The sequence below is a fragment of the Hyla sarda genome, chromosome 12, assembly GCF_029499605.1.
Source record: "Hyla sarda isolate aHylSar1 chromosome 12, aHylSar1.hap1, whole genome shotgun sequence".
In the NCBI taxonomy this organism is placed as follows: domain Eukaryota; kingdom Metazoa; phylum Chordata; class Amphibia; order Anura; family Hylidae; genus Hyla; species Hyla sarda.
In genome coordinates this window covers 41635561-41653788 of record NC_079200.1, presented here as the reverse complement: position 1 = coordinate 41653788, position 18228 = coordinate 41635561, and the positions used below count along the sequence as shown (strand labels likewise).

Here is an 18228-nt window from a genome sequence, read left to right as displayed (position 1 = left end):
TTTGGAAGGAAGGGGCGTGTCCCTCCCTTGTGGTGGTGGGAGGTGATTGGTGTGTGGAAGGAGGGGGCGTGTCCCTCCCTTGTGGTGATGGGAGGTGATTCGTGTGCCTGCTCATGCAGTCTTGTCCATGACTCATGGACATGCCTAATGCTGCTGCAGGACTGGTTCGTGTCCCCGTTGGTATGGGGACTCCTAGTGGTGGGATTTTTAGGAGCTGTTTTCTTTATTAAATATAAAAGAAAAATTTAAAGAACTATATTACAAAAGGTCTTTAAAAATATAAAAAGTTTTTGGATTTGACAGTGTCCATTTAAAAGCATGGTTGCAGATAGAGATGAGCGAACTTACAGTAAATTCGATTCGTCACGAACTTCTCGGCTCGGCAGTTGATGACTTTTCCTGCGTCAATTAGTTCAGCCTTCAGGTGCTCCGGTGGGCTGGAAAAGGTGGATACAATCCTAGGAAAGAGTCTCCTAGGACTGTATCCACCTTTTCCAGCCCACGGGAGCACCTGAAAGCTGAACTATTTTATGCAGGAAAAGTCATCAACTGCCGAGCCGAGAAGTTTGTGACGAATCGAATTTACTGTAAGTTCGCTCATCTCTAGTTGCAGACATATACTGTGGCAGAGAGCAGCAGGTGACATTCATTTCAATGGCGATTTTTACTGAAACTCACATACAACTAAATTCCATTATGTAGCTGTAGCCTTTAATTTCAGGCACTCACTAGTTACGAGTTACGAGCACAGACGCTGTCTGCAGATCCCTATCGCGCTCTGTATGCCATTGTGTGGTGGAGAAACTCGCCCCCTCAAACAAATGTTTCTAGGGGAGAATATCCCATAATAAAAACATCTGACTCAAAAACTCAGTTAGGGTACAGGATCTGCTGCATATACCCATTGAAGTCAATGGGTATGAAAATCAGCAGCAGAAAATATGCAGCAGATCCTGCACTTGTGAACGTACCTTTAGCCTGTATATTTGGAGATATTGGTAGGTACTGTAAAGAACCATAGAGGTGTATGACTATGACAGAGCAGGGGTTGCTAAATTTATATCTTATTTCAACAGGTAGCTCATTAGAGGTTGTAGCAGTGTAACCATGCTGGGAGTAGTAGTTTCACAACAGCTGGAGAGCCACAGGTTGTATACCCCTGGACAAATGCATCACTAGCTCCAATACCTAATAGATGCCATGAAGATGATATAAAATCAATAATAAAATAATGACACAATGACTGTATATATATATATATATATATATATATATATCCTTGTGTAATTGCCACATGTGAATCAGTATACAGTATAATCAGTGTCATTCTTCACGTATCTTTGTAGGTCATCACATACAGGTTCCTCATTGACAATCACTATTATTTTACAGACGGCACATTATAGCGGTAATAGATGGGAGTGTTCTGTTTATGTGTCTCCTGAGTGAGTGGAGTCGCCCCTTTAAATTCTTTTTGCCTCTTCCTGTAGTATTGCACATGATAGGGGGCAGAGCTAAACTGTCTAAAAGTGATTGACAACTTGAGGGACCAATCGTGGCGTTTTCCGTTGTTTGGCGTGTACTTAACCTCTCCCGTGCCACATAGGCCTCTATTGTCAGCCGTGTTGGATTCTGAGGGCCCCTTAAAGCAGTGTTTTCCAAACAGTGTGCCTCCAGCTGTTGCGAAACAACCAAGGTGCCTCCAGCTGTTGAAAAACTACAACTCCCAGCATGCCCGGACAGCCGAAGGCTGTGCGGGCATGCTGGGGGTTGTAGTTTTGCAACAGCTGGAGGCACCTTGGTTGTTTCGCAACAGCTGGAGGCACCCTGTTTGGAAAACACTGCCTTAAAGGAATTGTCTGGTCAGAGAAAACCCATACGAAGGTAGCCTAGCAGGGGATGTAAAGTAATTAAAGAAGGTCTTCAGTTCAGAACCCTAATCTATTACATATTACGTATTGCCCTGATGGACCAGATACATCCCGCTGTTACACTCAAAGCCTTATTATTTAATTGGAAACTGTAATTCATCACCTCCCCTGTGGTGGTGCTGCTAGGGAATTAAACACCTGCCTCAAGGTCCCCCAAGCTTTACCCCTGATCACTAGCGGTCTGTGATCACCTTATTGTTAAGGGTACGATCACTCTACTTTCCTACCCTCATCAATCGTATCCCTCGGCATCCCGACATATACTGTTAACGGGATCAGCGGACCCCATTCACTTCTATGGCCTGATGGAGTCAGCCCTAGTGACTCAGTTCGGGACGTATCCTCCATTTTAAGTATACTCATAACAGGGGCTGTAGTGCTTTGAAATAGCCGCATCTCCCGAAAGAAGTCACTAGGTGATTCCGTTCAGCTGTAGAAGTGAATGGGGTCCGGCTGCTTCCGTTAACAGTATACATAGGTGTGAATAGACCCTTATAAGGGTACCGGTCACCTTTTTTATGCTGCCCAAACCACAGGCAGCATGAAACAGGTCCCCAAAATGCTAGTGTGGTGGCCCAGTACGGGCCAGATGTTGTCCCGTACCCTTGCTGTCCTGTCAGGCAGCCTCCTTCAGTGTCCCCAGCGCCCCTTGCACCTGTTTCCCCCCTGTACATATGTTCTGCAGTGTATTGTATTATAAAATGTGTTGTATCTTTAAGAGTTATGTCATGTGACTTGTCATGTGATTGTTACCCAGGAGGTACCAGTGACCAGGTGATCCCAGGGGTGACCTATGGGCTCCCTTCTAGTCTCCCCCATATAAGCCCTGGGTGGAGCTATCTCTCTCTCTCTTTTGCACCAAGTCTTTGCTGAGGTCCAGTGCAGTCTTGTCTAGTGTGTGTGTCCAGAGTGTTGGAGACCTCAAAGTCCAGTCCTGCAGCCACCATCAAGTCAAGTAAGATAAAGTCACAGCTTTATGAATCAAGTCAGTCCCTGTCATCTGTCAAGTCAGCGTGGTCTGCATTAAATTGTCCAGTCCTACTATAAGTCCCGGCAAGCCCTTAAGGTCTCTGAGTCACTGGTCACCTTCTTGGACCCTGGCTGAACTGTATAGACTTTACCATCTGTCTACCCTCAGTAAAGCTACAGTTATCCGAAACTTCGTGTCGGAATCAATATTGCCCCTGTGCCTAGCCCAGGATCTAGCGGTATACCTTCGGGTGGTATCAAGGATAAAACACGCCATGGCGTCACGAATACAAGGAGTTAATGCCATCTGCCCCTAGGGTAACAACATCTGCCCTGCATCTCACACCCTGTTACCACACTAGGGTTTACTCTGAAATGCTTGGGTAGCTTAAAGGAGTAGTGCAGTGAAACAGAACTTATCCCCTATCCGATCGCGGGGCGATCTCCTGAAAAGGGCCTCAGCAGTCTGATCCCCGCAGGAAGCCGTGGCCGACACTCCCCCTCCATGTATCTCTATGGGATACATGCCGGGCCCAGAGGTCGGAACCCTCCGCGATCTATAACTTATCCCCTATACTTTGGATAGGGTATACGTTATGCTTCACTACAGAACTCCTTTAAGAAAGCCGCTAGGACCTTACTAACTAGTCATAGGGACAGTTCCCAGCAGCTGCTCTCTGCCCTGTCTGTTCTAAATGATGCATCTCTCTCTACACACAGATAAGAAGAGACAGGTCACTTAGGGCCGGCGGAGCGGAGAGCAGCCATGGGGACTGCCCCGTGACTACTTAGCTGGGTCACAGCAACTTTTTTAATCTTTGATTTCTCCTGCATTTTGGAGAAAAACCCTGCTCTTTGAACCTGTTTCGAGCAGCATATAACAGGTGATAGGTTCCCTTTAAGGTTTTTTTTTTTTTAATTAAATACACCGGATCGATCTTTATAGAACATTCACACATACCAGAAGTGAAGCGCTGCTTTTCTACCACAGCAAAATGTAGATAGAAATGTATGCGTAAGGAATATTCCATGCAAAACATTTACACTGTGTTATACCGGGAGCAGGGCCAAAGGGGCATAACAAAGGGGATTCAATAAACACCTAAAGGCCCCATTTACACAGAGGACTTTCTGAGTGGAATACGGTGGAAAAATTCAGCTTGGAAATTCCGTTGCAGCAGAGTCTTAGGCTAAGTTGACACTACAGAATTTCCACCTGCAATTCCGCTTTGAAATTGCAGGCAGAAATTCCGCTTACTAAAATGTACTGTATAGTGAATTGGTTTCCGTTCACAAATTCACACTTCGGAATTTGTGAAGCGGAATCTGTGAATGGAAAATCCATTTGAAAATTTCCGCCTGAAGAAAGGGGTTGCTCATTCTTCAGGCAGAAATACTCGTGGAACACATTGTAGTCGATTGGAGACCGCAGTGTCCGCGCGGTCCTAGCGCCGATTGATTCCGCACTGGCCGCATTCAGAATCTCAAGGCGTAAATTTTCTGCCCGGAGATTCCGCAGTGTGAACCTAGCCTTATTGTTTCCAGTGGGATTCTGCTGCACTGTGCACACAGCGGAATTTCTTCGGACAGAAACATCTGTTGTGGAAATTCTGATTTTGGCCTCTGCAGAAAGAATTAACTTGTCAATTCTATCTGCGCAATCCAGTTGGAAATGCACTGCCGTCTATAGAGCGTTGGCAGCCCGCGGAATGTCTGCCCAAATAAAAAGAACCCATGTGTCGTGCCTCACCCCTCCCGGCCCTGCACTATGTATAACACACTGTATCACGCTCATTTGGGGTACATTCACATACCGTATTTTTCGCCGTATAAGACGCACTTTTTCTTCCCCAAAACTGGGGGGGAAAAGTTGGTGCGTCTTATACGGCGAATACCTGCGGCCATCAATGGCCAGGACCCGCCGCTAATGCAGGACATCACCGATCGCGGTGATACCCTGTATTAACCCTTCAGACGCGGCGATCAAAGCTGCCCGCCGCGTGTGAAGCGAAAATAACACTAACCTGGCTGCTCAGTCGCGGTGAAATCGTGGCGTCCCGAACAGCTTACAGGACACCGGGAGGGACCTTACCTGCCTCCTCGGTGTCTTCTCCGTGCCAGGATCCCCTGCGCTCTCCTTCGACATCATCACGTCGTTGCGCACGCCGTCATCCAATAGGAGCGGCGTGCGTGGTGACGTGATGACGGCGACAGAGAGCGTGGATCCTGGGGAAGAAGAAGTCCGGAGCGTCGGGGACACCACGGGGACGCGGCGACAGCGATGGAGCGACATCCAGGGCACCGGTGATGCGTCCTGAGCGGCGGGTACACATGAGTACTACCTCCTATACCAGTGGTCTTCAGCCTGCGGACCTCCAGATGTTGCAAAACTACAACTCCCAGCATGCCCGGACAGCCGTTGGCTGTCCGGGCATGCTGGGAGTTGTAGTTTTGCAACATCTGGAGGTCCGCAGGTTGAAGACCACTGTTGGGTTCAGAATCTTAATTTTTTTAGATTTTGTACCTATAAATTGGGTGCGTCTTATACGCCGGTGCGTCCTATAGTGCGAAAAATACGGTATATCATATCCGCTGTGGTTTTGCTGCTGCAGATTTCAATACAAATAAATAGTTGTACCCAGCATGAAATCCGCAGCAGATCCTGTATGTGTGAACATACCCTTAGGTTCACACGGCAGAATTTTTTGCAGAATATTCGCCTGGAAATTTCCGATGAACAACCCGCAGACAACGTGTGCTGGCTAGGACTGCTCAAAAGCACCATCTCCATAGATGGCAATACATTTCTGAGCGGATTCCACAGAAAGAGTTGACACGTCACTTCTTTCTGCGGAGGCCGGAATCGGGATTTCCACGGCAGATGTTTCCGCCACGGAAATCACGCCGTGTGCGCGGTGCAGCAGAATCCTATCGACCGCAATGGGATTCTTCTGCAGCAGATTCTGCTTGCAAATTCCGGCCCTAAAGCAGCATTTCTGCTGTACTTTATGCAGTTTCCCCATTGAACGTATTTGAGGCATCTTTATTGCAACTGGAAACTCTGCTTTCTACAGCGATTCACCTTTGATGTGGGCGTGATTCATAACCGGATATAACCGTGGTGACATTTACAAAACCTCTGCACTGGGTTCTTAGAAGTCCAACGTCTGCTGAAGTGTTGCTCCTGATGAATAATCATTTTGGTACTTTCCTTTTTCTTGTTTGTCATATTTAAAGGGGTACTCCGGTGAAAACCTTTTTTCTTTTAAATCAACTGGTGGCAGAAATTTTAACATATTTGTATATTACTTCTATTAAAAAATCTTAATCCTTCCTCTACTTATTAGCTGCTGAATACTACAGAGGAAATTCTTTTCTTTTTGGAATGCTCTCTGATGACATCACGAGCACAGTTCTCTCTGCTAACATTATTATAATAATAATAATGTTTTATTTATTGTTGTCCTAAGTGGGATTTGAACCCAAGTCCCCAGCACTGCAAGGCAGCAGTGCTAACCACTGAGCCACCATGCTGCCCTTAGCATACATCTGCTATGCACGGTTGCTAAAATGGACAGAGATGTCAGCAGAGAGCAATGTGTTTGTGATGTCATCAGTATTCCAAAAAGAAAGGAATTTCCTCTGTAGCATTCAGCAGCTAATAAGTACTGGAAGGATCAAGATTTTTTAATAGAAGTAATTTACAAATATGTTTAACTTTCTGCCACCAGTTGATTTAAAAGAAAAAAGGTTTTCACCGGAGTACCCCTTTAACCCCTTAAGGACCAGGCCATTTTACACCTCAGGACCAGAGCGTTTTTTGCACATCTGACCACTGTCACTTTAAACATTAATAACTCTGGAATGCTTTTAGTTATCATTCTGATTCCGAGATTGTTTTTTCGTGACATATTCTACTTTAACATAGCGGTAAAATTTTGTGGTAACTTGCATCCTTTCTTGGTGAAAAATCCCCAAATTTGATGAAAAATTTGAAAAATTTGTATTTTTCTAACTTTGAAGCTCTCTGCTTGTAAGGAAAATGGATATTCCAAATAAAAAAAATTTTGATTCACATATACAATATGTCTACTTTATGTTTGCATCATAAAATTGACGTGTTTTTACTTTTGGAAGACACCAGAGGGCTTCAAAGTTCAGCAGCAATTTTCCAATTTTTCTCAAAATTTTCAAACTCACTATTTTTCAGGGACCAGTTCAGGTTTGAAGTGGATTTGAAGGGTCTTCATATTAGAAATACCCCACAAATGACCCCATTATAAAAACTGCACCCCCCAAAGTATTCAAAATGACATTCAGTCAGCGTTTTAACCCTTTAGGTGTTTCACAGGAATAGCAACAAAGTGAAGGAGAAAATTCACAATCTTCATTTTTTACACTCGCATGTTCTTGTAGACCCAATTTTTTTATTTTTACAAGGGGTAAAAGGAGAAAATTTTTACTTGTATTTGTAGCCCAATTTCTCTCGAGTAAGCACATACCTCATATGTCTATGTAAATTGTTCGGCGGGCGCAGTAGAGGGCTCAGAAGCGAAGGAGCGACAAGGGGATTTTGGAGAGTACGTTTTTCTGAAATGGTTTTTGGGGGGCATGTTGCATTTAGGAAGCCCCTATGGTGCCAGAACAGCAAAAAACCCTCACATGGCATACCATTTTGGAAACTAGACCCCTTGAGGAACGTAACAAGAAATTAAGTGAGCCTTAATACCCCACAGGTGTTTCACGACTTTTGCATATGTAAAAAAAAAAATTTTTTTTTCACTAAAATGTGTGTTTCCCCCCAAATTTCACATTTTTGCAAGGGTTAATAGCAGAAAATACCCCCCAAAATTTGTAACCCCATCTCTTCTGAGTATGGAAATACCCCATGTGTGGACGTCAAGTGCTCTGCTGGCGCACTACAATGCTCAGAAGAGAAGGAGTGCCGTTGAGCTTTTGGGAAAAAAAATTGTTTGGAATGAAAGTCAGGGGCCATCTGCGTTTACAAAGCCCCCCGTGGTGCCAGAACAGTGGAACCCCCCACATGTGACCCTATTTTGGAAACTACACCCCTCACAGAATTTAATAAGGGGTGCAGTGAGTATTTACACCCCACTGGCGTTTGACAGATCTTTGGAACAGTGGGCTGTGCAAATGAAAAATAAAATTTTTCATTTTCACGGACCACTGTTGCAAAAATCTGTCAAACACCTGTGGGGCGTAAATGCTCACTGTACCCCTTATTACATTACGTGAGGGTGTAGTTTCCAAAATGGGGTCACATGTGGGTATTTTTTGGGGGGGGTTTATGTCAGAACCGCTGTAAAATCAGCCACCCCTGTGCAAATCACCAATTTAGACCTCAAATGTACATAGTGCGCTCTCACTCCTGAGCCTTGTTGTGCGCCCGCAGAGCATTTTACACCCACATATGGGGTATGTCCGTACTCAGGAGAAATTGCGTTACAAATTTTGGGTGTCTTTTTTTTCCTTTTAACGCTTGTGAAAATAAAAAGTAAAGGGCAACACCGGCATGTTAGTGTAATTTTTTTTATTTTTTTACACTAACAAGCTGGTGTAGCCCCAACTTTTCCTTTTCCTAAGGGGTAAAAGGAGAAAAAGCCCCCCAAAATTAGTAGTGCAATTTCTCCCGAGTACAGAGATACCCCATATGTGGCCCTAAACTGTTGCCTTGAAATACGACAGGGCTCCAAAGTGAGAGAGCGCCATGCGCATTTGAGGCCTGAATTAGGGATTGCACAGGGGTGGACATAGGGGTATTATACGCCAGTGATTCCCAAACAGGGTGCCTCCAGCTGTTGCTAAATTCCCAGCATGCCTGGACAGTCAGTGGCTGTCCGGAAATGCTGGGAGTTGTTGTTTTGCAACAGCTGGAGGCTCCGTTTTGGAAACACTGCCATACAATACGTTTTTCATTTTTATTGGGGGGACAGTGTAAGGGGGTGTATATGTAGTGTTTTACTCTTTATTAGGTGTTAGTGTAGTGTAGTGTTTTTAGGGTACATTCGCACTGGCGGGTTACGGTGAGTTTCTCGCTAGAAGTTTGAGATACGGCGAAAAATTTGCCGCAGCCCAAACTTGGAGCAGGAAACTTACTGTAATTCTGCCCGTGTGAATGTACCCTGTACGTTCACATGGGGGGGGGGGGGGCAAACCTCCAGCTGTTCCAAAACTACAACTCCCAGCATGTACTGACAGACCGTGCATGCTGGGAGTTGTACTTTTGCAACAGCTGGAGGCACACTGGTTGGAAAACCTTCAGTTAGGTTCTGTTACCTAACTCAGTATTTTCTAACCAGTGTGCCTCCAGCTGTTGCAAAACTACAACTCCCAGCATGTACTGATCGCCGAAGGGCATGCTGGGAGATGTAGTTATGCAATAGCTGGAGGTACGCAACTACAACTCCCAGCATGCCGAGACAGCTGATTGCTGTTTGGACATGCTGGGATTTGCAGTTTTGCATCTGTTGGGCTACAGTTTTAGAGACCACTGCAAAGTGATCTCCAAACTGTGGACCTCCAGCTGTTGCAAAACTACAATTCCCAGCATGCCCTCACAGCAAACAGTTGTTTGAGCATGCTAGGAGTTGTAGTTTTGCAAGATCTGGAGGGCTACAGTTTAGGGACCACTATATAGTGGTCTCAAACTGTAGCCCTCCAGCTGTTGCAAAACTACATATTCCAGCATGCCCAAACAGCAGTCTGGGCATGCTGGGAGTTGTAGTTTTGCAACATCTGGAGGGCTACAGTTAGAGACCACTGTATAATGGTCTCAAACTGTACCCTCCAGATGTTGCTTGGCAACTCACCGGCTTCCGTCGGATCCAGCCGCACGTCATCGCCGCCCGCCGATCTCCGTCGCCTGCAGCCTCCGACGCCCGCCCGGATCGGTAAGTGGATCTTCGGCGCCGGTCCCCGTCGTTTCCCCGTCCTGCCCCGCCTATTGTGGGAGGGCAGGACGGGGAAAACGAAAGTAAACCCCCCCGCCCCCGATCTGCTATTGGTGGTCGCGTCTAGACCACCAATAGCAGGGATAGGAGGGGTGGCACCCGTGCCACCTCACTCCTATCGCTTCAGGGGGATCGTGGGTGTCTTAGACACCCGCGATCCCCCTTACATTCCGGGTCACCGGGTCACTATAGACCCGTAATGACCCGGAATCGCGCAAATCGCAAGTGTGAATTCACTTGCGATTTGCCGCGATCGCCGACATGGGGGGGGTCTGATGACCCCCCTGGTCATTTGCACGGGATGCCTGCTGAATGATTTCAGCAGCCATCCCGCTCCGATCCCCGCCCGGCGCACGGCGGGGACTAAAACTGCCCATGACGTAAATGTACGTCCCTGGTCCTTAAGACCCAGGGTGTCGGGACGTACCGTTACGTCATGGGTCCTGTAGGGGTTAAGATATTCCCGAAAGGTCCCTATTGGTAAAAGGGAAGAGAGTGATGCATAAAAAATCACCTCCGTGACGCATAAAAAAGGACTCTACCTGTAAATCCAGTTTTAAAAAAACATAAGGGGAGATTTATAAAAACCTGTCCAGAGGAAAAGTTGCTGAGTTGCCCATAGCAACCAATCAGATCGCTTCTTTCATTTTAAACAAGGCCTTTGCAAAGTGAAAGAAGCGATCTAATTGGTTGCTATGGGAAACTCAGCAACTTTTCCTCTGGACAGGTTTTGATAAATCTCCCCCATAAAGTATTATAAATGTCAGAAGTTGTAAGGCAGGACATATTGTAATTTATATAAGGCGTGCAGGGAAAAATCTGCAATGGAATATGTGCCAGAAATCTGCAGCCCAATGCTGTGTATTGACCCCATACAATAGCGCAGTGTTTTCCAAACAATGTGTCTCCAGCTGTTGCAAAACTACAACTCCCAGCATGTCCGGACAGCCAAAGGCTGTCCGGGCATGCTGGGCGTTGTAGTTTTGCAACAGCTGGAGACACACTGTTTGGAAAACACTGTGCTATTGTATGGGGTACAAGCAAAATTCAGCTCGGAATATCTACATAAATTATGTTCTTAGGCCATGTTCACATGTCGGAATTTCCATGTGGAATTTTGCATTGGAATTCCGCAGCAGCAGAGTCCAATTGATTTCAATGGGATTCTGCTGCACTGTGCATATGGCGGCATCTCTGCGCCAGATGTTTCTAGCACTGATTTCAGTGTCTGCAGAAAGAATGGACATGTTGTTTCTTTCTGCGGACTCCACACGGAATGCATTACCGTCTATGAGACGGCGCATACCAGTGCGGTCCTAGCACCGGCATATTATGATGGCGCCTGCAGTCTGCCAGCAGGTAGATTTTCCGTGCGGACATTCTGGGGTGTGAACATAGCTTTACAGTACAACGGAGCAGTGGTCAAGTATGTGCGCGGCTGTTTTCGTAACCCAGGGGGGTCCCAGCAGTCAGACCCCCGATGATCTGCTAGTTATAGCTATCTTTTAATCTTGGGATAAACTTTAAGTCCCTTTAGGTCTCCCCAACAAATACTTATCTAAACTAGTATGTGCATAACACATCTATCTTCGGGAAATTCTCTATGGTAAAGAAAGTTACTATCACAAGTACAAGTCTCAGCTGCCGACCCTGGAAGAAGTCAGTTGTGATCTCCATAGTAACCACAAACAAAAACATTGACGATCTCCATTGACATGTAAATGGCGCACAAGAAGCCTCTGCAAAGTCCAGCCCTAGGCAAAACAGACCGAAAAGAATCACTTTAAGGCTCTCTTTTTTTGTTGTTTTTTTTTACCTTTAAAAAAAAGGTACTCCTAAGATGTTGTTTTTGTTGCGTTTTTATGAAAATAATGGCCCTCAAAGCGTGTGCCCCCCAGCAAGTGTAGGTACTATACAACCTAAGGGTTAGTTCACACGTCCTGTTCACATGTAATGTTCCCACATAAAATGTGGTGCATTTAAAGGGGTACTCCAGTGGAAAACTTTATTTTTTTTTAAACCAACTGGTGCCAGAAAGTTAAACAGATTTGTAAATTACTTCTATTTAAAAATTTTAATCCTTCCAGTACTTATTAGCGGCTGAATACTACAGAGGACATTCTTTTGTTTTTGGAACACAGAGCTCCCTGCTGACATCACGAGCACAGTGCTCTCTGCTGACATCTCTGTCCATTTTAAGAACTGTCCAGAGTAGGAGAAAATCCCCATAACAAACATATGCTTCTCTGGACAGTTCCTAAAATGGACAGAGATGTTAGCAGAGAGCACTGTGCTCGTGATGTCAGCAGAGAGCACTGTGCTCGTGATGTCAGCAGAGAGCACTGTGTTCCAAAAAGAAAAGAATTTCCTCTGTAGTATTCAGCAGCTAATAAGTACTGGAAGGATTAAGATTTTTTAATAGAAGTAATTTACAAATGTGTTTAACTTTCTGGCACCAGTTGATGAAAAAAAAAAAGTTTTCCACCGGAGTACCCTTTTAAGCTCTGGAAAACCAGACAGCACAGAGCAGGTATTAAAAAAAAAAAAGCAACGTTGGGATAAGCGCCAAATTAGTAAATACCATGGAAAAATACCTGTCAGGAAAAAGAAAAGTACACTCCACTCTTAGTAAATGAGGCCAAATATGTCCTTAAAGCAGGATATTCAGGTATTCTGCTTTTCTGCCTCTAAGACAGTGGTGGAGGAAACATTTTTTTCCAGGACATTAAAAGTGGTGCCTGTCACATAAGTTACATGTTGGTAACTTTGGTCTATTTGATGTGTAAATGAAAATGCTGAATACATACTAAGGCCTAGTTCACATCAGAGTCAGAAGTTTGGCTAGAAGCCTCCATCGCAGATTCCATTATTAATCTGGATAAAAAAAGCAAAGCATGCTGCGCTAGTTTTTCTGCTAAAATGTCAGACACCATAACGAAAACCCTGTCAGTCCCCAATATACCGTATTTTTCGCCGTATAAGACGCACTTTTTCTTCCCCAAAACTGGGGGGAAAAAGTCGGTGCGTCTTATACGGCGAATACACCCCTATCGCGGCGGTCCCTGCGGCCATCAACGGCCGGGACCCGCGGCTAATACAGGACATCACCGATCGCGGTGATGCCCTGTATTAACCCTTCAGACGCGGCGATCAAAGCTGACCACCGCGTCTGAAGGGAAAGTGACACGAACCCGGCTGTTCAGTCGGGCTGTTCGGGACCGCCGCGGCGGTCCCGAACAGCCCGACTAAATAGCCGGGTTAGTGCTTACAGGACACCTGGAGGGACCTTACCTGCCTCCTCGGTGTCTTCTCCGTTCAGGGATCCCCTGTATGGCCGGCGCTCTCCTTCCTCGTCATCACGTCGTCGCGTAGGTGCGTCAGCGTGCGTAACGACGTGATGACGGCGACAGAGAGCGAGGATACCCGGCCGGCGCGACGGGGACACGGCGACAGCGATGGAGCGACATCCAGGGCAGCGGTGACTGGTCCGGAGCGGCGGGAACACGTGAGTATTACCTCCTATGCAGTGGTCTTCAATCTGCGCACCTCCAGATGTTGCAAGACTACAACACCCAGCATGCCCGGACAGCCAACGGCTGTCCGGGCATGCTGAGAGTTGTAGTTTTGCAACATCTGGAGGTCCGCAGGTTGAAGACCGCTATTGGGTTCAAAATCTTTATTTTTTTTTAGATTTTGCACCTATAAATTGGGTGCGTCTTATACGACGGTGCGTCCTATAGGGCGAAAAATACGGTAGTTAATGGGATCCGTGTGACGCTGTCAGAGTCTGCCATGCAGTGGATCCACTTCCACAGTTTTCTTTCCCCATCAGTTCTGCCCCTGTCATGAAGCAGAACAGGAGAAAAAAATATGGTGATGGAATAATATGGAGCGTGTCCAACTTGGTGACATGATCTCCCCATTGAAGTCAAATGAGAGTGAAAAGATATAGATCTGTATTTTAAGTCAGGCTATTTGTTCACACCATCTCACTGAAAGGGTTGTATGAGACTAGGACTACTCTTATTCATGGACAGTGTCTAGTCCTGCAGCCCAGCACCATTCTAAGGACTACCGCAATACCTGACACAGCCTACAGACAAGAGGGGTGCTCTTTTTAAACAGACATTAATTTGACTAAGGAAAACTCCTGAAAAACCCATATAAAAAATATCACCACAAATTCCTTAAAAAATATGGTTTCACGTAAAACTTGAGTTAAACAATAGGTCATTTTTTTGATTATATCAGTTGAAATGGACTGGTTTGTCTTGAAGGCATTAGACATGCAGAGACCAAGTCTTCTACTCGTGTGAAGGCTGAAGGCCAAGTTCTCAATCATTGCCATCCTACTATGTACTGGGTGTAATCCCCACTTGTGGCCTGGCAGGTACATGAAGAAGACAGATTATTTGCTGTGGTATAATGATTTTATTACCGTGTAATGTGAGAAGAATGGTGGACTGTATTATTAGGATGAAAGAACATGCAAGATAGGATTTCACTAGTCTGAGTAGCTACAGCCCTTAAATCCACCCACTATGTACTACTCTCTGGTGGGAGAGAAAAATAGCATTTTATTTTCAGAGCCTAAACTTTGTCATATTTCCTTTCAACAAACACCTCTCTGACTTTGTCTTCTTGCCCTTGCACACCTCCACAGCTCCCTACTTGCCCTTGGATGCCTCTGCAGCTTCCCTTTTTCTCTTGCATGTCTCAACAGCTCCCTTGTCCTTGCATGCGTCGGCAGCTCCTGTCTAGCCCTTGCACCCTTCCACAGCTCTCCTCTTTTCCTTGTATGCCTCCGCAGCTCTTGCCTAGCCCTTGCATGCCTCTGCAGCTCCCCTCTTGTTCTTGCATGCCTTCACAGCTCCCCTCTTTTCTTTGTATGCCTCTGCAGTTCCCCTTTTCCTTGTATGCCTCTGCAGCTCCTGTCTAGCCCTTTGCACCCCTCTGCAGCTTCCCCCTTATCCTTGTATGCCTCCGCAGCTCCCCTCTTTTCCTTGCATGCCTCCGCAGTTCCCCTCTTTTCCTTTCATGCCTCCACAGTTCCCCTCTTTTCCTTGTATGCCTCTGCAGCTCCCCTCTTTTCCTTGTATGCCTCTGTAGCTCCCCTCTTTTCCTTGTATGCCTCTGCAGCTCCTGTCTAGCCCTTTGCCTTTGCACCCCTCTGCAGCTCCCCCCCCTTATCCATGCATGCCTCCACAGATCCCCTCTTTTCCTTTTATGCCTCCACAGCTCTGTCTAGCCCTTGCATGCCTCCACAGTTCCCCTCTTTTCCTTGCATGCCTTCGCAGCTTCAGTCTAGCCCTTGCATGCCTCTGCAGCTTCCCTCTTGCCCTTCTATACCTTCGCAGCTCCCCACTTGCCTTGCATGCCCCAGCAACCTCTCCTCTTGCATGCTTCTGCCGCCTCCCAATTTGCCCTTGAGTACCTCGGCTGTTTCCCCTCTTGTCATTATGCAACTCCATTGCTTCTCCTCTTCCGTTGCACACCTCAGCTCCTCTCCTCTTGCACCTGTATGCCCACAGCTTTCTCTTGTTTCCTCGCACTCCCACTGCCTCCCCTCTTGCCTTGCATGCCCCCACGGCCTCCCCTCTTGCCTTGCATGCCCCCACGGCCTCCCCTCTTGCCTTGCATGCCCCCACGGCCTCCCCTACTGCATAAACTAATGCCTGACTGATCTGCCCCATCTGATTCCATATTTTACTCTGCAATGATGCCCAGATCCAGGGCCTGCTCTCCTGTCCTGCCTAGTGCTATGGCTCTCTATGATCCCTTTATTCTCTACCTTTAATGTCATGCTGTGTTTCACTGTATGCTAACTTTCTATCTTTGTTACTGTGTTTGCTTGGGCCTTAGTTGCTTGCGTTCCCTTAAAGGGAAAATCCTGTTTACGAGCTATAAAGGCACGTAGTGTTAGAGGGTGTAAGGCAGCAGACAGGACAGGGCAGATTATTCAAAGAGGCAATGAAAACAATGCGATATCATTCCTATATCAACAAGGCACTATTACAAGAAAAATCATTATTAACCCATTCCAGATACAATGGTAAATTTACATCCACTAAGCTTCTTGTTTTTCTCTTTTTTTGCTGCTGTCTCTTTTATAAAACAGCTGTCCGGTGAAGTTCTGATTCATTCTGTCCACTTTAGATATAGTCTTGTACAAGGGATGGCATGGGCCAAAACTAACAGGTCATCTCTTCCTCCATAAAAACCTGCGCAGCAGCCAGTGCACGACAAATGGCCAGATGACTATGAACAGAAACGTCTGAGACTTGGCCAGCGAAGGTAGTTGCTGTTTCTGTAAAATGAGAGAAAGCAGACACATTCTAATACTACAAGAATACGAATAACAAACATATACTCCAAAATACTGTATTACAGTGTAACAGACAGTCCCATTTACTAAACCTAGCACAGACACAGACGCACTGTAAATGTCATCATCCCTCATGGGAGATCAGTCCAGTCCTGTGATTTTCCTTGAGATAAGTAGTGGCAGATATAGGATGTCTACTTCTCTCTACTGAAAAACACATCACATGCTCATCTAAACTGTTTATGGCCAATTCCAAGGACTACTATCCTAAAGTGTGTTTGTGCGCACAAATACAAGTGCTTTAAATATTCCAGGAGCCCCACTGAGTCAATAGCAGCACCAACACAGCAGTGCACTAAGAACTCGATTTCAACCTATTATCTATCTCATATCTATCTATTTATCCCATAACTATCTAATATCCATCCAGGATTGACCCTTCCTCCTTCTCTTACAGACTGCTCCTCATGTCCCCCTCTCATAAAGACTGCTCTCTAAGTCCCCTCTTTCCTCAGGACTACTAATTTCCCCTATCTCCAACAGGCTGTTCTTTAAAGGGGTACTCCGCTGCTCAGTGTCTGGGACACACTGTTCCAAATGCAGGAGCCGTGACGCCACGAGCTCCCAGCGCCGTCTCCAGCGTTTGGAACAGTTTGTTCCAAACGCTGAGCAGCGGAGTACCCCTTTAAGCCCCCTCCCCAAAAAAGACTGCTCTTCTTGCCCACACATAGACTGTTCTACATGTTCCTCTCACACAAATTGCCACTGCCCTGATGGCACTGGAGGCCACTGCCTGATGGCAGCCATGCCGGGGCATAGCTGAAGAGGTAGAAGAGTTAGCAGTCGCACCAGGGCCCTGGTGCCTAAGGAAGTCCCCAAAGCACATCTGCCCAGTAAGAGACCAGTATTATAATTGGCACATGGGGCCCTGTAACAGATTTTGTATCGGGGCCCAGAAGCTACAAATGACACCTCTACAGCCCTGTATCTATCTAATCTTTTGACATCTGTCTTTTGATGCCAATGTCAATGAGGGGTATGCGTCGTACAACTCAGCAGGGCTCTGTGGATTTTTTTCAGTATGTGAATAGGGCTGTATTGTATAATTTTATGACTACGGTATTTTGTCATTGACATTAGCACTTTATGTGACATACCGGCACTTTATGTGATCTCTGTGCTTGGCTTTCTATGTACTGTCGCTGATCCTGTGAGAGAAGAAAGCATCTTTGTTTAGTGTGAACGGTAAATGACAACCTAAAACTTAACGTTTATCTGAACCAGTCTATTCAAAGGAGCCACTGAAAGACATGAAATATACCTTACATGAAAAGCAACCTTACATTATGAACGCCGTAAAACTATAACTCCCAGAAAACTTTGCTGCTCACAGCTCACTTTATATGGGACATTTTCTATCTTAAAATGGGTTGTAGAAAATGACTGTTTCTAAACAGCTCCACTCTTGCCATCATGCTGTATGTGGTATTGCAGCCTAACCCTGTACACATAGGTGCATGCAAAACCAGACACAAGCCTAGTTTGGTATCCTACTTAAAATCTGCTATTGCAGTTAGAGATGAGCGAACTTACAGTAAATTCGATTCGTCGCGAACTTCTCGGCTCGGAATTTGATGACTTATCCTGCATAAATTAGTTCAGCTTTCAGGTGCTCCCGATGGGCTGGAAAAGGTGGATACAGTCCTAGGAGACTCTTTCCTAGGACTGTATCCACCTTTTCCAGCCCACCGGAGCACCTGAAGGCTGAAATAATTTATGCAGGAAAAGTCATCAACTGCCGAGCCGAGAAGTTCGTGACGAATCGAATTTACTGTAAGTTCGCTCATCTCTAATTGCAGTGAATATACAATACAGTGATCCCTCAACTTACAATGGCCTCAACAAACATTAGTTTCAACATACAATGGTCTTTTCTGGACCATTGTAAGTTGAAACCAGACTCAACATACAATGTTACGGACAGTCCAGATGTGAAACGTGTCAATGACCCGAAGAACTGGTAAAACCCCTG

General features: G+C 45.9%; 1 protein-coding gene across 6 annotated transcripts in view; it reads right to left on the bottom strand.

Annotated features, from left to right (window-relative positions):
• Positions 1–15180: 15180 nt before the first annotated feature.
• The window catches only part of ACBD4 (acyl-CoA binding domain containing 4), a 65427-nt gene continuing 62379 nt past the window's right edge, over positions 15181–18228 (bottom strand). For all 6 annotated transcript variants that reach the window (XM_056549393.1, XM_056549390.1, XM_056549389.1 and 3 more), the window contains 2 exons: positions 17354–17404; positions 15181–16178 (listed from right to left, as the gene is read on the bottom strand). In XM_056549393.1, coding sequence (XP_056405368.1) covers positions 16071–16178; positions 17354–17404 — 159 coding nt within the window. In that variant the 3' untranslated portion in view covers positions 15181–16070. The remainder of the gene's footprint in view (positions 16179–17353; positions 17405–18228) is intronic.